The 18,441-nt window shown below is 38.3% G+C and overlaps 1 protein-coding gene across 2 annotated transcripts; it reads right to left on the bottom strand.

The window, feature by feature from the left end:
- Nucleotides 1-266: 266 nt before the first annotated feature.
- LOC133223244 (rap1 GTPase-GDP dissociation stimulator 1-like) lies at nt 267-17,903 on the bottom strand. 2 transcript variants are annotated; one of them, XM_061373781.1, is made up of 11 exons: nt 17,736-17,903; nt 17,452-17,577; nt 15,570-15,698; nt 14,968-15,093; nt 13,587-13,730; nt 10,456-10,590; nt 7,221-7,346; nt 3,901-4,040; nt 2,881-3,007; nt 1,699-1,827; nt 267-400 (listed from the first exon to the last, which is right to left on the bottom strand). In XM_061373781.1, the coding sequence occupies exons 2-11, from the start codon at nt 17,570-17,572 to the stop codon at nt 267-269; spliced, it is 1,311 nt and encodes a 436-aa protein (XP_061229765.1). In that variant the 5' UTR covers nt 17,573-17,577; nt 17,736-17,903. The 2 variants fall into 2 exon arrangements, with proteins under 2 accessions (XP_061229765.1, XP_061229764.1); XM_061373780.1 differs by having other exon boundaries at nt 17,452-17,761.
- Between the last annotated feature and the right edge of the window lie 538 nt (nt 17,904-18,441).

Raw genomic sequence — 18,441 nt, 5'->3', positions numbered from 1 at the left:
TTTTAAGACTACTTGCCTTATTCCTACTGCTGTGTGTTAGTACCTCAGAGAAGAGCAGCAGTGATGTAAGCATCTGTAGGCCAAATAGATGAACAAATGAGTATTTTTTTCTATTATGTACAGCTTTAAAAGCAGGAGCTGTACCTGGGCTTTAGTACTCTTGGTTATGTGGCAGCATGATGTATGCAAGGTTGGGTTGGCAAAGCTACTGTTTTACTGCGTTTGCCTCAGTGGCAGTGCAGGGTTGCTCTGGGGAAGAAGGGAGGCTAGTGGGGTGTTTCTCCTCTCAAAACCTGTAATGTTGTGACAGCTTCTTTGACTACATTTGCATTGCTGTGACTGCAGAGTTGTTCCAGGGTTTCTTTAATCTTGTCCTCTTCTATTTCATGCCTCAGATCACCTGAATAATGATGAAAAGCTGAGTTTTAGTGACATGCCATGGCATAGTGGCTCCCAACTGTTGTTGTAAGATAAGAGTTTGGGGTATTTACTGTTTAAAATGAGCTGATTTAATTTAAGTAAACTTCTCTCGAGACACTCTTTCAACCATTGAAAGTATTTAACAGGTTAAGATTTTATTTTTTCTTTTCCTCCTGTTTGACTTCCAAGAACTGATTGAACAGAAAAAAGGGCTTTGTTGAAAATATAATACAGGACAAGTTCCAGGGTTTTTTTTTGCCTATATGCTTTTTGTTAGTCTTTTGTATTGGCAAGACTTAATTTTTAATATTAGTTATAATTTAGTCTATAGAGTGCTAAGTATAACCACCTCTGGAAAGAAAAGTCTTAGAGATACATCTGTTGTGTCAGTGCCCTGTGGTAGCAGTGAAGGATGCAAGTACTTATTCCTGTTCCAAAGTCTGTGTGGCTACAGGGAAAAAAAAAATTATACTGCAAAATCCATCTTGTCTGTCAATGCAGAGTGGCTCCAGGATTTGAAAGGCAGTTCCTCTTGTGGCAGATCCTTGCCTTGACCACAATCATTTTCAGCTTACATGATTTATGTATTAAGATGTGAGAAACTGGCATGAGAACTTTGGCTTCCTGGTTTCAAGGTGGTTGTTTTCAATTAATGCCACACATCCAGGATAAGTCTGATCTTGCACAAAGCATTTTAAGTCTTTCCTAGCCATAGAGTGAGAGAAACTGAAATCATATCCTTCATATGTTTAACTAAAAGTTGCTGTGCAAAGGCAGCATTGCTAAAATTGCAGTTTTATCTCTGCTTCTTCTTTGCTGACAGCATAAGAGAATAAATATATGTCTGCGTGTGGAAGATGATGCAGACTCTTTATTTCGTGGAACACAAAAAGGCTGTGGTACATACAGGACCTGGGACTGCCAGACATTTGTGCATGGTGAATTTGGACAAAGATGCCTTTATTTCAAGGCTCTAATTTTACTATTTCAGGACTTGATTATGCCACTGACTCACTGGAATAATGCCTTTTTCTTTTTCTTTCTTTTTTTTTTTTTAATTCAACTGATAGTTTAATCAACTTTTCATACAGAAAGAAGTTGCTCAACTGGGATTTTTGGTGATGAATAAAGGATTAACCTGTTTAATATCCTTTACTACTCACTGACTGCAGCATCGCAAGCAGCACATTTCAGTAACAGAAAACGCTGGTTTTCTGTTACTGGAAACACATCACAAATATCTATCCTTTAATGACAGAAAACTTAAAATTCAATTACCTGAATTAAGAAGACTGCACAGAAGACCCATTGAATTATATTTCACCTCAGGACTTGTATTATCATCTTGTAGAAGTTTATGTAAGCTTTGAACTAGCTGTAATTCCTTAAAAGATTCTTCAAGGGTTTCTGAAAAATAAGCAAGCAAACAGCTGAGCTGTTACCTGAAAAGAAGCTGAGAAGTGAACATGCTTCCTTTTTAAAAATGAAATTCCTAACAAGCTCCATTTCAAATTGGCTGTGTGGGGATGTCTTGGACATCTGTTGTCCCTACTGGAGAATTTCCGTATTATTTTTTGTGTAGCGTTTCTTCACTGCTCTCATTCTGGAAGACAGAACCTATGTACTATAGATTGTATAAAATAACTTCATAATAGATTAAGATTTGCAATGATTGTTGCTACAAATGTGGATTTGCATTACTTGCCCAGTTGAGTTTGAGAGCCTTAATGGTGGACCAAGCAGTAAAATGGGCTCTTTATTGTCTTGTTATAGGAAACTCTAAATTTTCAGTTTATCTTTTGATTTATGTAGGTTTGTGGTGACTGTCTTTATTGTAATAAATTGAGACCCATTTTCAGGTGCAGTCAGCCATATAGGAAAAAGCTGAAAAAGAAGAATACTCAGTCTTGAAAAAGAAGAATACTCAGTCTTTCTGAAAATTAGCTTAGTAAAAATAGGTACATTTTCTCACTTGTTTCATTTGCACCTTCTACAAGGCCCTTTTGTCTATGCTTCTGCTTTGTTTCCTGCATTAGAATGTCTGTTTTCTAAAGATTTTTTCTTTCATTTGGTCTTCATTGACCATTCAAGTCCATAATTTGTCCTTAATTTTGTCTTCATTTAGGCTTTCTCATGTTTTTTTCTCTAGTCTTCATCACCTTTCTGTTTTGTTGTGTAGGCTTCTAGCAGTATACCATGCTACTCACAGGTTGTGCCTGTCCACACAACCTGATCATTTGACTCTAAACAGAAAAAAAAATCTTCAGTCAAATACTGTAGCCTGTTGCTTTTGTCAACTTCTGAATGGCTGACCTTTATTTCATGCTGAAGAGCTACATCTAGACAAGAAACACACTTTTTCTTAACATGTTTCATAGAACTAAGAGCATTATCATGTGGTTTGTTTTTTTTTAATAATTGAGGATCTTGCACAAATAATTGCTTTCAGGAGAAAAGTACCTAAATTGATTGCAGATGCTATTGCCAAGGCATTCAGAGCCTCATTCTGCATGGCAGCATGTTCGCTTGTTGTCATGGAAATCAGATGCTTCACTCCTTGTGCCTCCTGGATGGCTTTGACCACTTCCTGTTACAGCAAAGGTAAAATATCACAACTGGAAATCTGACTTGTGAATAATGTAAAATGAAGAAAGAAATTATATTGCACTCTTCAGCCTCTTAATTGATGGCAATGATTTGCCTGCTGCAATGCAAACCAGTATTCGAAGACTAAAGATTAACGTTGCTTTGGGCACTGATCATTAATGTCTGCCTCAAGCTGGCCCAATTTACTTGGAATATCAATACTTGCAATTGTGTATATGTATATCTATAAGGTAATTTTTATATTTTGTGTTAAGAGGTTTAGTTTGACCTGAAGTTTTTAATTTCAAGCCTGCAGACTAGCAAAGATTAGTTTTACTTTATCAGACCCTTTGCAGATAGTACCTACTTTTTTTGTCGGTACCTCAAATGAAGCATGATTGAGATGCCTGTGTATGATAACATGATTTACAAAAAACAGATCCTGTTCTAGTATGCCAGCAGATACAGGTCATGCCAGATTTATCCATCATTAGGTAGGTAAGTGGGCTCTTTGATGCTCCTGGAGGACTGACATATGGGACACGTCTGAGTGATCTTTGCCATTTCATTTTGAAACTAATACAGAAATAGAAAAGCTTTACCTACTTAACATTTGTCAAGCCTTACTCAAACAAGTTAAAAGTTGACAAGTGACAGTAAAGTAACCATGTTATTCATTTCTGTGCAGTATCTGTGACTGTGGAGAGCATGGTTTTTCTGCTCACCTCCCCATTATTGATATTGAGGCAGATGAGGGTTTTTTACTGTGATTTTTCATGTTTTTAATGATAAAGCTGTATGTGCTGTTTAATACAACCCCCAGCTATATCGACAAGCTTTAAAAATATTTGAGAAGGATAAAATAGATACGTATCAGGTGAGTAGCTCTCGTACTCGGGATCTGTTGTGATGCAAGATCGATGCTAGCAGCCGATTTGCTTCTCCATGAACACCAGTGTGGTCATTAGCACTGCACCACTGCACAAGTCTGTTGAGTAGCATAGGGTCTTGGCCCAAGATTTCAGCTGCATCAGCTGAAGAGAAAAAAACATCATCAGGCGGCATTCAAAATCAAAGTTCTCAGTCTTTCTGTCACAGGCTTGAGCTATCCTTTAAGAGCTGTAACTAAAGCATTGGGTTTTTAAGAAATTTTGGAAGTATTTACCTGAGGAATGACAGTTGTGTTACAGTAACTTTTGGAGGTGAATAACAGAATAAGCTGTTCCAATAAACTTATCCTTTTTAAGAAGCTGTTGAAGCAGGGCTTAAAATGAGCAACTTCCTATCTTTGAAAACAAATGTTCTGCTGCTATCCTGAAATGTTCATGGGCTGTTTCCCATGTAGTTTCTTGCACTTGCTGTTAGAGCCCTGAACAAATGTAATCATGGGCTCTTTAGATCCTGTTCTTGCTGTTTCAGTTCTCTCAGTAATGGTGATAATTACTGTTGGTAGCATGTAGGAAGCCAAGTCTTAGAACAGGATTACAGTATGTCTGTAATTGCATTTCTTAAGACTGTGTTTAACTGCGTATTGGGCATCATCAAAACTTCCCCAAGAGTTTGGAGGAGCCTTTTAATGTGCATTCCCTTGTGTTTCAGGAACCCTCTTGCAAGGCATGCTCAAAGTATTAATCTGTTGGTTGACATTTGGAAAAAAACCTCACTAGATAATTTTTCCCAAGTAGTGGAACTCTAATGATACGCTGTGGCTTAAGGCTTATTGCCACTAAGGAAGACTACTCCCAGAGCTCTTAGAATTTCAGCAGCAAAAGGAACTTTGCTTATGCTCTTTCTTCTTTCATCAGTCAAACCCATGGTTCCACAGGAGTCTTACTGCAGTTTAATAACACATTTTTAAAGTGCTGTGAATCAAATATAACTAACTGGTAGAAAGTCAAATAAGTCAAAATAAGTCAACATGTACCCTTTTCTATTTTGGGGAGGGAGATGAGGAAGGACAGACATGTTTGTTTATTTTTATCCAGTATGCTAAGAAACAATCCAGAGATCAAAATTCCACAAGGAATCTGGGACCTTCTAGCTTAGTTGAACATGTTTGTTTTGAGATGAGCTGCTTGTCATTACACAACCACCTGTGTATTACCTCATGCAACAAGCTTTTGTTTCTAGGTCAGATGTTACACATTAGTCTGAGGAGATCATGGTAATCCAATTTAGTACAGGAAGCAGAAAGTGATGAGAGGGTGGTGAATGGAATCAGTCTAAGAGGTTTGATCAAAGGAAGTGTCTTGACCCAGTTTGACAAGGACTTCCTGACGTCTACCAGCAATAGAGTTCTTTGAAATAAAACCCAATTAGTTATTCTTAACAGGAACAGGCCCTTTTAACTTACAAAACACCAAATTTTAATAATTTGTATGACTAAACTTTCAGTTCAGCTGAAAGTCTTTGGGCTGTTGAAGTGCACAAATTCTTCTGCTCCTCTGAAGCAAAACAATGGAAAATCAGGAGTTAACGTTAACATCTCTTTAGTGTAATGAAGCTGACAGATCTGATTCCTGTTTTCTATAGTTAGAAAGAAACCCACCTCTTCTAGTCTGTAGGCTTCAGCGTGCCCAGTGATTGTCACAGTAGTGAACTTATACTAGATAATGCAATTAACTAATTTAGTGTGGATTTCTTAGTAGATGTGTATTCATAAGAGTTCAAGCTGAGTTAATTAAGGACAGTGGTAACTCATGGGTAAACAGAATAGAAAGTAATTAAAGGTGGGAGAATTATGTGTTCATAGACAGGAATAGGCAAACATTAAATAATCTGACTTCTTGTTTTTTTTCTACTCTATTCTTCAATACCTGTATTGTTTCAGATTCAGATATTGTACCATTTTGTACCAAGTTCTGACTTCATACAAGGGCAGGTAAACAGCATTAAGTTAAAAAAAAGTATGAAATTTAGTGTTTGATAATTTAGATCTGTGTAGTTATGATGGCTCCGTTTTAAAAGCTAAACAGTCTTCATCACCATTCAGATACAACTTTGGAGAAATGATCTTTTAATTACTTTTTTTTTCAAGGCCTGGGAGGAAGAGGGTAAGTTTCTGTGTATCTTGCAGTGTTCATTTCCTACCTTGGTGAAATGTAAGTGAAAGCTTTTTACTGGACTGGAATCTGTGTTTATTAATATGAAGGCTAGACCTAAATTTCTATCATACATACTAGTTTGAAAAAGGATGCAAGTAGCTTGCTATATTGAAGTGATGTCTTCAGTGGTGTAAACGAATATGCAGCATGGAATGTGAGAGAGTGAGATTTTTTTTCTCCTTCCATATAACTAATGAATTTGTAATTGTTCTGTACCTACTGTCAGTTCCTATTGTAAAACAGTCACAACTTTTCTGGTTCTGTTTTGACCTATTGCTATTTGTGCACATCTCAAGGTGTTCTAGGGCAGCTTTTGGTGATAGGAAAGAACACTTACTAAGAAAACTAAACCCCACAACACTTGTTTTTGTCTTATACTCTGGTAAGAAGCTATATAAATGTAAGGATAAATTTAGATACTATAGTATATCTTAACATAATTCTGAAATTGTGCATGTTTCTAAAAATGCAAGTATATGCACAGAGTGAGTATTGTTGTCTTTGCATGCCCACCTCTGTGTAGAAGTGAATGAAGTGCAAGTAAATAATCCCATATTTCAATGTGCAGATTAAATTCAACATTTGAGCCATATCAGGCAGAGAAACCTGGCACCATATGTGTAGAGAGACTGGGTGTAGAAACTCATTTCTCCTGCCTCACTCCACCCCAGCTCCCTTTCATCCTTTTATTATTGTTTTATTATTTTTATTTATTTCATCCTTTTATTATTATTAATAGTTAGTTTTATTATTGATTTGCTTTCCTGTAATTTGGCACTGTAAAGTCTTAGCTTTAATCTTTTCCACTGTACTCATGCCTTGCTAGTATATTTCTGGTGGAAAACATCTTTGAGGCCTTTGCCATTTCTCACTGACTATGCAGATTCTTCCATTTGGTTTCTTTCTTATGTACTTCTGAGGCTCACTGGGACTGTATGGAAGGCTTGCAGCCTTTGGCAATCATCTGTGTTGGAACGTCTCCAGCCTGAGTGGAATTAGGTCAGCAGGACTCTTATAGCCTGTGTTTTCCTTGCCACATTCATTGTCTTGCAGGGAGAGGCGAGAACTGGGGTGGATATTTGACATCAGTAAACATTAGCAATTCCTTACCTTGACCATCTGCTAACATCCGTAGTGTTTCAAGAAGTTTAAACTGCACAGGAGGCATCTCTGACCTTAGAAGTGTCTGAATCCGTTCTGCCACACCTTCTTCCAGCATTTGAACCTTGCTAACAACTAGAAAATGGAAAAATAAAGACAGTGCTGTGAAGCTCAGTAACCACACAAGCATCTGAAAATGTAGATACAATATAACTGGTCTGAATTTTAAGCTGCGTTATGCTCTTACCAAAAAGTCCAGCTTGTTAAGAGTGCTCAGAAACGAGGTCAGGATTACCCAATTGTTCAGGTTTCTCTTGAACTAAAAACTTCTTAGGAATTGCTGTTACAATGTTTTGGTTAGTTTTGATCTGAGCCCTGCCTGGAATGAAGTGCATAAATAGGATAAACACAGCATTGTTGTTTCTCTTCCTTTTTCTAGTTGTAATAGACAATCCATTCACTTGGTCACTCTCGTGAGCAAGCCTTTCCTATGCTTGCACATCTTAACTGGGTGGCAGAAGTGATTTACATAGCCATATTTATTGAAAATTAATTTTCTTTCATTATTTGAGCTCCCTGATCCACTGTTGTTCATGCCTTTGTTTCTGTGCTTTCTTCTCCTTAATTCTTGTGTCTGTTTCCGTGCTTTCTTCTCCTAATTCTTGTGTCTTTGCTCCAGTTATTGCAGTAATCCCTGGTAATAATTAGAAGCTTGTCTGGAAAGAGTCCTAATGCTGCTTAACTGTGTTACCAAAAGCTGATTCCTTCAGAGCAATTTTTTTACCATCTTCACTGTGACTTTTGGGGGGGGGGGACAGGTGGGAAGAGAGCACACATTACACACAGTGAATTTAGGGAGACAACTGTTCTATCCTTTCCTCGTCCTATTGGACAAATTGAGAAGCGGACACTGTTAAGTAACTGTTCTTAATGTCCATGTTTTTCAGTGGCACATTCACTACAGCATAATTACTTTTTACAATTTTTTTTTTATAATCTCCTTGCTCTCCAAGATCATTACTTGAATTGAAGACTTTCCCTGTTCTCATTTGCAAGTGTTGATCCATATTTAATTCATTTTTGGTTTATGATTTCTCTGGATTTGCTCTCAGTCTTTTTGGTGGCTGGTGGGGTTTTGTTGTTGTAGGCTTTTTGTTTTGTGGTGGTTTTTTTTTTGTTGTTGTGGTTTGTTTCGGGGTTGGTTTTGTTTCTTTGTTTGTTTTGCCTCCATGAAGCAGACTATATTATTGGAAGTGGTAAGAGTGTGTGTATTTCCAGAAGTGATTTGTTATTGTGAGGGAAAGTTATGGCATACAAAGAACATTGAGATCTACTGGTACTATGTGTAGCAGGCAGTGACATACGGAATGAAGTTGTAGGTTGCGACCATGTTTTTCTGGAGGCTTAGGTCTTGTAATCTTTGCAAGATCAGCTGTTTGTTCCATCGCTAAGGAACTCCCAAGGAATGCCTGGGCTTGGCATTACAAAAATTGGATGGACCTTGGTATTTGGTGAGGAACATGTTCTGAGTTAGAACATAATTATCTGCTGCTTGTCAAGGGAAACTACATCAACATTGGTGTCTTTCAAATGAGATTAACTGGGATCTTTGCTGCTTATAATCATTCATTCCTATTGTACTTATTGCAGGAGTAATGGGGACTAAGCATGGGACACTCCTATGGTTATGGAAAAAGTCCACCTTTTTATTCTAATAATGATAGTGACATTTTGCCTACTAAATCACCCTCCTAATTTCAGCTGGATGGCTCTCCATGATTTTTCATGGTTCTGTGATTATCTTCTAATAGTTCTGTGTTAGGTTGTAACTGACACAAGGTAGCTGGCATGCATCCTCAAAGTGCTGCATACTCTATTAGCACCAAAAAACAATTTGTCTGCTGATGTGAGTGGTGGTGGAACGTCTCTTCAGAGAAATAAAGTACGCATAAAAGCAGTGAGGGCCTTATGGTCTGAAATATGTTTGCTAAAATACTGGATAGACAGATAATGTCTGGTTGTTATGATCCAGAGAGTGTGATGATATTATAAGCCAAACTAAATAAATTATTTGAGAGCATGTAAAAAATAAGTTGAAAGAAACAGGTGAGGTTCTGAAGACAGCTGTCTGCAAGAAGGAAGTGTGTCAGCTTTAAAAGGAAGTAGGGGAAGCAAAGTAGCAAGTAGTATATTCTGGGGCTCTCACTTGTTCAAAGCAGTGATTATGCCTAAAACTGTTAGACCAAGCATGCTGGCTGGTTTACATAATAAAATTGGCAGACAGCTTCAAAATCTGTTATTTTTACAAGGTATCATTGGTGTCATGCTCTTCTCTGGAGTACTCTATAGCAGTGTAAGGACTGTTGCAGGGTGCTGCTGCACTGTTAAGTCTCTAGGAAAACATTTCTGGCCTGAATTGCAATTTCACATGGAAACAGTAAATTTGAGATAAGAAGCAGCACAATTTCCTGATGGTTGTTAACAAAAGGTTGCAAGTGTAGAATCATAAAACTGAGTTGGAAGGGACCTTCAAAGCTCATCTAGTTCAACCCCCTCCCTCCACCCCACCTCAGTGAGTGGGGAGATTAGATCAGGTTACTCAGAGCACCGTCCAACCTGGCTTTGGATGTTTCCAGAGATAGGGCACCCACCTCCCTGGGCAACTTGTTCCAGTGTTTCACAGCCCCCATGGTATAAAAAAATGTCTTCACTATATCTAAGCTAAATCTAATCTCTTATAATTAAAAAACATTGTTCCTTGCCCTATCACAACAGGCCCTACTAAAAAAGTCTGTCCCCATTTTTCTTGTGCTTCCCCTTAAGTTTGTAATTTTAAAGTGTGTTTGTTACAAAGGCTGAATTCAGAATGAATATTGGCTGTATAGAAGAGGAGCAGATTTATGAAATCGCTGCCAGCTGTGATGCAATAGCTTCACCCCATACTCTGTATTTTAAGCTATAGAACCTGTTCTGCAGTTTTGTCTTGAGCTGCTCTATGTTGTTAATATGAAACTAGCAGCTGGCAATGAGATCACTCTTTATTATGTGTAGACCCTCTATGTAGATAAAAAGTATTGGTGAGTTACTGAAATACACATGTCTCTGCAGGGAGAAAAAAAGGTCAATTGCCCCTCAAAATACAAGGGGCTGAAATTGGTGACTTGGACAGAGCCACACAGATCTCCATTAAATGATCCATCCTTACAAAGAATCACAATAAATCAATTTTCTTCAAACTCTGTACCTGGTATAGCAAGGTTTCGAAGTGCACTGAGTGCAGCGTGTTGAACAGAGATGTCCTCACTCTCTACATGTTTCTCCAAAAGATCCAGAAGCTGGTGTATGACTCCCAGCTGTACCATTCGTACACAGTTGCCATCTGAAGAAAGGCAAAACCAAGCAGTTGAGAGAGGTAAGAAACACAATGGTAGACATTAATTGTGCAATTTGAGAATTCAGGGAGTCTTTACCTTGAGTTTTTTAGTGTCTTGATAAATTTGGGACTATAGTTTTTGCATAGTCTTTTGCATTCTTCAATTGATCTCTCTTTTCCACTATATATGTGGTAGAATACTGGTAGCATTTTCAGTTTCTCCACAGGAGAAATTTAATACTTCAGTTTTGCTGTTCTGCTGGTTTAAGAGACCATTGTGAGACCAGGGATCTTATCCAGCAGTGGTGAGTCTGATTACTAGTTTTGTACTGCTGTTACTCCTTGTATTCAGTCAAATAATTTGTCATTAATCATTGAAAGAACTGGGCTTAGCTTTTATTACCTGTTTTGAGAAACCCACTTTCTGAAATGAGGAGTTGCTCTCCTGTGAAGCTAAGAAAATGTGAGCTGACCTGGAGAGTTCTGATGTGGTGAAAGCAGATTTGTACATTCTGAAGAACTACCATTTTGCTTGGTATATGCTTTGCAATATTTTCTGTATTTATTTGTTACGTATGTCTCCCTCTCTCTTTGAGAACTTGCTCTGCAGAGGTGACAGCCCTTTTGTTATCAGCAGCTACTTAGTTCACCTTAATAGGAAGTGAGGTGTTCTAAAGAGCTAAAGGAAACTCTGCATATTATCATATGCATCCTTCCTGAAGGAAGTATTTTGAAGATGCCCTTTATCAAATATTTTTCTCTATTTTATTCAATACAATTTATTACACCTCAAGAGAAGCATAGTCCTGACACCAGCAGAAGTTTCTTTATTGCTGTGCTGTTGCCTTGTGAATGCTGTTAAAAAGTGTCAAAACACCATATAGGAATACAGTATTCTAGAGGAAGGAAGAAATACAGGGTCTTATAGGAAGACCACATCTTAACCTGCAGTAAACAATTATCCATGGAATTATACAGACTTCATGCAAGTAGAGAGTCTAGCCAGAATTAGCTTTAGGTGCCTCTTGTGGTACTAACTGCATGCCTAAAGTGTACAGACTTCCAATTTTTGTGTGTATACCACTTAAAAATGGCTGTAGCAATTTTAACACCTTTGTTGATTTGAATGTTACTTCCAAGCATACCCCAGTATTTCCAGTAGTAGAAACTCCATTTTGAACCAATGCCTATTATTCCTTTAATCTCTCAGCATTTCAGTTAGTAGCATATTCCCCCCCCCCCCCCCTCGTATTACTACATATGTTAAATAAGAATGTCAACTGCTTATAAAACATAAGTGAATATACTCATGAGAAAACTATCAGTCTGGAAAATAGTTCAGTTTCTACTCACGCAAAAAATCTTTTGGTATCACTTATGCATACATTCTCTAAAGCTGAGTTTTTTGCTTATGATTCCTCAAATCTTCTCTTGCTTGGATCTAATCTTTGGAGATCAGAGTGTATGAGGAAAATTACCTAGTTTTTTTTAAGGACAGGTTCTCTGGAAACAGACCATCTCTTTTGGTCTGACAAAATTCTGAAGTAAAACTATTTTGGTCTTCATGAAGACTAACCTTTATTGAACTTCATTTCTCCCCTCCCCCCATCTCTCCTCCCCACACCTTTCAAACCAAAGAATGGCAGGGCATTATTTTCTCTTGTACTGAAGTGTGAATAGGCAGGACCCATTAGTGTCTGCCTTGCTTTGTATGTCACAGAGGTCCAAATTGGTTCTTTCTTCTGTGGATTTTTGCTTGGATAGCAGCAGAACCTTCAATTTAATGGCTCATATTTGAAATATGATGGAACAGCCACTTCATAGCTGCAAAAGCTGTCTGTCATCTTTTCACTGCCTTGGAAGTTATTTGATGCTGAGATCAGATTTCCATAGTGGGCTTTTTCTCTTAGATTAAAGGCTGTGCATACATCAGTGGCACATACTGAGGCCTGAGAGGGGTTGTTCACTTTTTCCACATGAAACCTGTAAGGGGGTTGTGTGGGAGATGGAGAAGAATGAGTGATGAAGCAAGCCATTCAGCTGAATAAATTGAAGATAGCTAGTTTAAAGGCACCGAAGGTATTTCTGTGGCCTTTGTAGGACTATAATGCACAATGGCTGATTAAGAGCAAGGTGTAAGAGAAGGAAGAAAGGGAGGCTAGAAAAGATGGGGGAGGTGGAAATATGTATGTATGATGGCTTTCTTTAGCTAGAGAAACTTTTTTTTATTTTAACATTCAGACAGATCTGAGGGAATCTTTTATGATAAGCACATGTCAATGAAAATTGTTGGTTTCTTTGGGATCGGGGGTGGTGGGATGCAGTACAAGTCTTCAGTTCTTGATATTTTATTCTTTAATCTGTATTGCTCAAAATGCAACATAGCAGGGCCACTTAAACTAAATTGCTGTTAGGTCTTCAGCCTTTCAGTATTCCTGAAATCAGCTTACAGATTTAGTGAAAAATCTGTGTCAGCAGTATAGTAGTCTGTTCCTAATAGATGCAGAATTTATGTTACAAGAAAGTTCCTTCATTTGTTAATCCAAATGTTTGAAGTATGTACTCAGAATAGTACATCAGGAAATGTGAGTAGTTCAATATCACATGAACTTAATTTGATGATTAGGTTTAGATTTAAAACTGGCACTTCGGGCAGCTATGAAAGTAAGTTTATAGAAGCAGAGTGTGAACTGACAGCCACAGGTACAGCTACAATGGTCTGAAGTTCTTGTGCTTTCATTTGTGTTCTGCACAGGAGCAGCCACTATGGTATTGGATGACTGCAGGCAACACGTATATGCTTGAAGGGTGGCATGACAACGGGAGTGCTATGCTCCTATAATAAATAATGTGGTGCCTGAGAAGAATTCTCCTAAGATTTATGAAACAGGTTGCAGATGTGCCTGTTAACTATGAAAGCAGCAGAGAAGATGGCAAATCCAGGGGATTTTTTTTTCTTTTCTTTGTATCTGGAATGTCGGTATGCCATCTGTTTTCTTTACCTCCAAGAAGCAGAGAGACAATGAGATCTGATGCAGCCTTCACAATACATGTATTTTCAGCTTGTGAACTACCCTGGAGCCTCATCAGGATCTCGGACAGCACCTCTTGCACACCTGCCTCCACCAACTGCACTTTCAGAGCATCTGTAAAGATCACGATAAAAGCACATTGTTGTGGTTTAAACCCAGCCGGCAACCAAGTACCAGGCAGCTGCTCACTCACTTCCCTCCTGCCCTCTCCCCAGGTGGGATGGGAAGGAGAATCAGAAAAATGTGAAACCCAGGGGTTGAGATAAGAACAGCTTAACAATTGCAATTAAGTAAAATACAATGATAATAGAAATAATGCCAACAATAACAATACTGATAAGAGGGAACAGCAATGAAAACGAGACACATGAGACAAATGTGCAACATAAGTGATGCACAATAAAATTGCTCACCACCTGCTGACCAAGACCCAGGCCAACCCAAGCAGTGATCAGGTCCTTCTGGCTAGCTCGGTTTATATACTGGGCATGACATGCTGTGGTCTGGAATACCAGTTTGGCTAGTTTGGGTCAGATGTCCTGTCTCTGCTTCCACCCAGCTTCTTGTGCCCCTCCTCACTGGCAGAGCATGAGAGACTGAAAAGTCCTTGATCAGGATAAGCATTACTTAGCAACAGCTGAAACATTGGTGTGTTATCGGCATTGTTCCTGGACTAAAGCTGAAATACAGCACTGCACCAGCTACTAGGAAGAAAATTAACACTCCCAGCTGAAACCATGGCACAGACTAAAAGCTTCTTAAGGCTTTATTGAAGTGTTTTGGTCTAAGAAGCTAAATCCTTGAACTTCAGCCAGACTCTTTAGGTGCAGTCTCTGTTTTGGTTTTGCATGTAACACATTCTGATGCTAGGATGACACCAATGCAGAATGCTTCTGCATTGATCTTTGACATTTCTTGTCTTGCCAGCCATGAGTTTTCATTTCTTTAAAATATTCATCAGGTGTCTAGATATTTTTAATGGGTTCTTGTTGGTGGTTATTACACCACTGCTTAGAGCAGGCATCATCTATGGTATTTGGTTGTCATTTTTTAAAAGAAAACAATGTCAAGTCTGCTTTCCTGTTACACACCATGGAGTATATGTGTTGGCATCTGCTATCTTGTAGATCCACCAAAGTAGAGTGAAAAGCTACTCCAATCCTTTGGTTGTTGCCTCACCTATTAAGCTTCAAATTCTTTCTCAGGCCAGGATTTCTTATATTCTTGTGGCTTTTTTTCCACTGAAGAAATTGCTGGTTCCATTAGTAGGGTCTCATGGCAAACTCAGAACCCAGAGTTTAAGTACTAGTATCCTTCTCTCCTCTTTCTCCTAAGACGAAAAGAGACTTACCATTTTCTGCAAGTGCTTGCAGGACCTCAAAGATAATTTCTAACCTCTCATGGTTCTCTGCTCTTCTCAGTTGTTTTACCAGCTGTTCAGCAACCTTTGTCTTGCTTAGAGCTTCCTTGGCTGTATCTGTGTATATGATAAAGTCAGGACTTTTAATGCTGCTTTATCTGATTAAATGTTAAAAGTGTATCTCCCTATAATCTGTCAATTTACCACATGAAGTTATGCCCTCTATACTTATTTGTGGGTCAAAAGCTGTCCATTAATTCTGAATTGTTTTTAATGTATAATATATCAGCAATTGCTGGTACTCCAGGAAAGAGTAGTTAATTCTCCAATACAGGTAACTGGCCAGTCCCTGATTAGGTATCAGTAGTATTTAAAAACCAAAACCCCAAAAAAAAACCCCAGACCACCACTCCATTCCCAAATACCCCCCAAAAACAAACCCAAACAAAAACCCCAAACAAACCAAATAAAAATACCCCACAAAATCCCCCAAACAACTCCCAAACCTGCGGGCATTCTTCATTTACAAGGAAAGGCAGTGACAGTATGAAGATTACATTTTGCTCCCAGATAGAAAAAAAAAAATTACTTACCAAGGTCTGCAAGGTTGCATAACGCCAATAGATCAACATGGACAAGTGGTTCACTCTCTGCATAATCGGTTAATACTCGCACTAGTGGTGTGATTACTCCAGCCTTCACCAGCTCTTCCTGAAGTTCCCCTGGTAATAAGAATAGAAGTTACAGGTGATTAAATAGGGACCAATTAAATTGGTAAAAAGGGACCAACTGAGATGCTTTGCAGCAGGATATTCTGGTACGTTCTCGCACTGTCAGAATTTGTGCAGCTTTTGTGCTGGGTGTTCATGCTAATGCATGTGTATGGGAAATGAAGGTTCAGGACAGAATGTTCCTAGACCTCCTGATTCTACTTTGACTAGAGGAATTAAGCCACTGTAAAAGGTATATAAAGACAATTGAATAAGCATCTCTGCTACTAGTGCAGCTTCTAAAGCGAGTTTTGATGGACTATATCTCTTGGTGTGTGTCTGAAAATTGAGGCACAGACAGTTGGCTTATTTCTCTCAGGGAATGGTAATCTCAGCATTATTATTTTATAGCTTCTTTTGTTCTAAAGGTCAGAGAGATGGAAAGGACTGGAAACCCAAGATGAAGCATAGCCTGGTGACAACTCTTCAGGAATCAACAGTGTTCTGACTCATATAGGGAATGTCTATATTTTCATATTAGAATAATGGGTTTCATTTTGTTTATTTTTCTTAACTGTTTTTGTGAAACAGGACACTTTTTCCAATATTTGGGCTATTATACTGCTGAAAGGCAGACTACTTTAATCTTAGAGAATCATTCTCTTCTAGTGATTTGAATGCTGGTTTCCCAGCATGCAGGGAATTTTGGGAGTGTTTGAGTTCAAATTATCTTTGGATGTTTTGTAGGCTGAGTAAGTTTCGCAATCAGGTGTAAATTTATGTTACTGAGGAAAACACTGATAACTGTTTTCTTTCTTTTTGTAGTCATCAAATCTGTGCTGGGCCTGTGTTCTGACACAAGTGAAGTACGTTAATCGTATGGCCATATGCTGCAGTAATGCTGGTGTTTACTAGTTGCATGAGCCTTGCATGTAATCATATGGGGAGGTTTTTTTATTGTCATTCCTTGGCAAATACATGTTAATTTGTAGCGGGTTAGTAGAATCTGTGCCAGATACCTCTCATGCTTGGAATTCATAGAAACAGTGCAGGAAAGCAAACCTATACCTTTCTAGATAAAGCTATGCAGGTCCACACTAGAAAGGTAAGAGAAGGTATGTTAAAGGCAAAGGGAAATGGATAGAAGGTACTGGGGGTGAAAAGTTCCATATTACCTCCAGTATACAATAAATACTTCTGGTCATTCTGGGAATTAAAGATAGAAGAAAAAAATCTTAAAAGGTTTTGGGCTAGTAAATGAAAACGGTTTAATTCATGAGACCAGCAGACTAGTGTACTGGCTTTATGGAAAATCTGGAGCACAAAGATCTTGGAGAATACCATTGATAAATATATCTATTTTTATTTAGAGTATGTTTTTTTCTGACACATTTTTTAAACAAGTGCTTTGCTTTATAGGTGTTATTACTTTGGAAGAAGGCAAAGCAATTCAGGATCTGGGCCCAAAGCCGTTCTGCAAAGTTAAGATCTATATGAGTCTCTGCTACTTTTGTTGTTGCAGAGGAGTTCTGAAAATGAATGTGTCACCTTAAAGTCAGAAGTATAGGGGAAACCCAGAGTTTCAGAGGTGTTTGAGATGTATTCAAACTGGTGTCTGTAAGTTGTGTGAATTGTATATCTAAGTGGAGGCTGAAGTACATTCTGTACTCAGGTCTCCAAATTATTATGAACTGCAGGTTACAATACCTTATAAATTAATGCCTTACAGCTAGGGAAAATGGGATTCTCTCAGGTCAGTACTTACGATTATCATAACAAATGCGGCCAATAGCCCTCCCAACATGAAGCAACATTTCTTGGTCTGTACTTTCCAGCAAAGGTATCAAAGTTGGAACCAAATCTGCTTCAATACATGGTTTCTTCATTTCCTCTGTACAGGTAATGGAGAGGGACTTTTGGTTTTTTGTCATGTTGAAATAAAAATAGTTGCAATTGCAAGACCAATAGCTATGTAACAAAACTCAAGAGTGGAAACATACAGCTAATGTGCTGTAATGCGCCTTGTCGTAAGACTTTAGTTCAACATACCATTCTTGGCTATCTCTGAAAGCACCTGGGCTGCTTTCACTGCACATCGTGGATTGCCCTTCAGGATTTTTGCCAAAGTTATAAAGATCCCACTCTCTCTGAGTAGGCTGAAGGACCTTTGCTCTGTAATGATAAGAGTGTTAATACCTGCAGCAGGTCTGTAACTGGTTTATTTGCATGTTCATTTCCTATACCTTCATAGAGGGTAGCTGTGGGATCCAAGGTTCTGATTTAGCAAGGTACTTAAAGGCTGTCTCAGTCTAAATGTATGAGATCAGTCATCTGCTTGAATTGTAGCTGATGATTCTGCTTCACACAGAATTGAAGCACAAGTGGCAAAGCAAAGAGGAAAGCAGTTTCATCGTCTTTGACTATAAAAGGATGCTTGCATAATGCATGGGAAGTCAGGGATTAAGATTCTATTCCTGAGGTACGGCTTAGAAATAAATTTTGTAGGTAGGCACAACATCTTTTATTAGAGTAGTAATTAGAACAGTCAATTCGCTTAGGTTTTTTTCATCAAAGGTATGGTTTATTGTTCTTAAGGTAGTAAATCATCATCTGCCAGGAGTTTGAGGTAATTGCAGGCCTGTGTTATTTCAGGAGAATGGGCAGAGACCTTAAAGACTTCCTTATAAGGAGTCTGGGAGCTACTTTTGAAATTCCTGGTCTGATAGGGTCATCCCAGTTTAATTCTAGGAGTTCG

Source organism: Neopsephotus bourkii, unplaced genomic scaffold (assembly GCF_033783945.1).
Source record: "Neopsephotus bourkii isolate Nb327-2 ecotype Australia unplaced genomic scaffold, CSIRO-AGI_Nbou_v1 NB_1634, whole genome shotgun sequence".
Classification (NCBI taxonomy): domain Eukaryota; kingdom Metazoa; phylum Chordata; class Aves; order Psittaciformes; family Psittacidae; genus Neopsephotus; species Neopsephotus bourkii.
The sequence above is the reverse complement of the archived record's forward strand: the minus strand, read 5'-3'. Positions and strand labels throughout refer to the sequence as shown.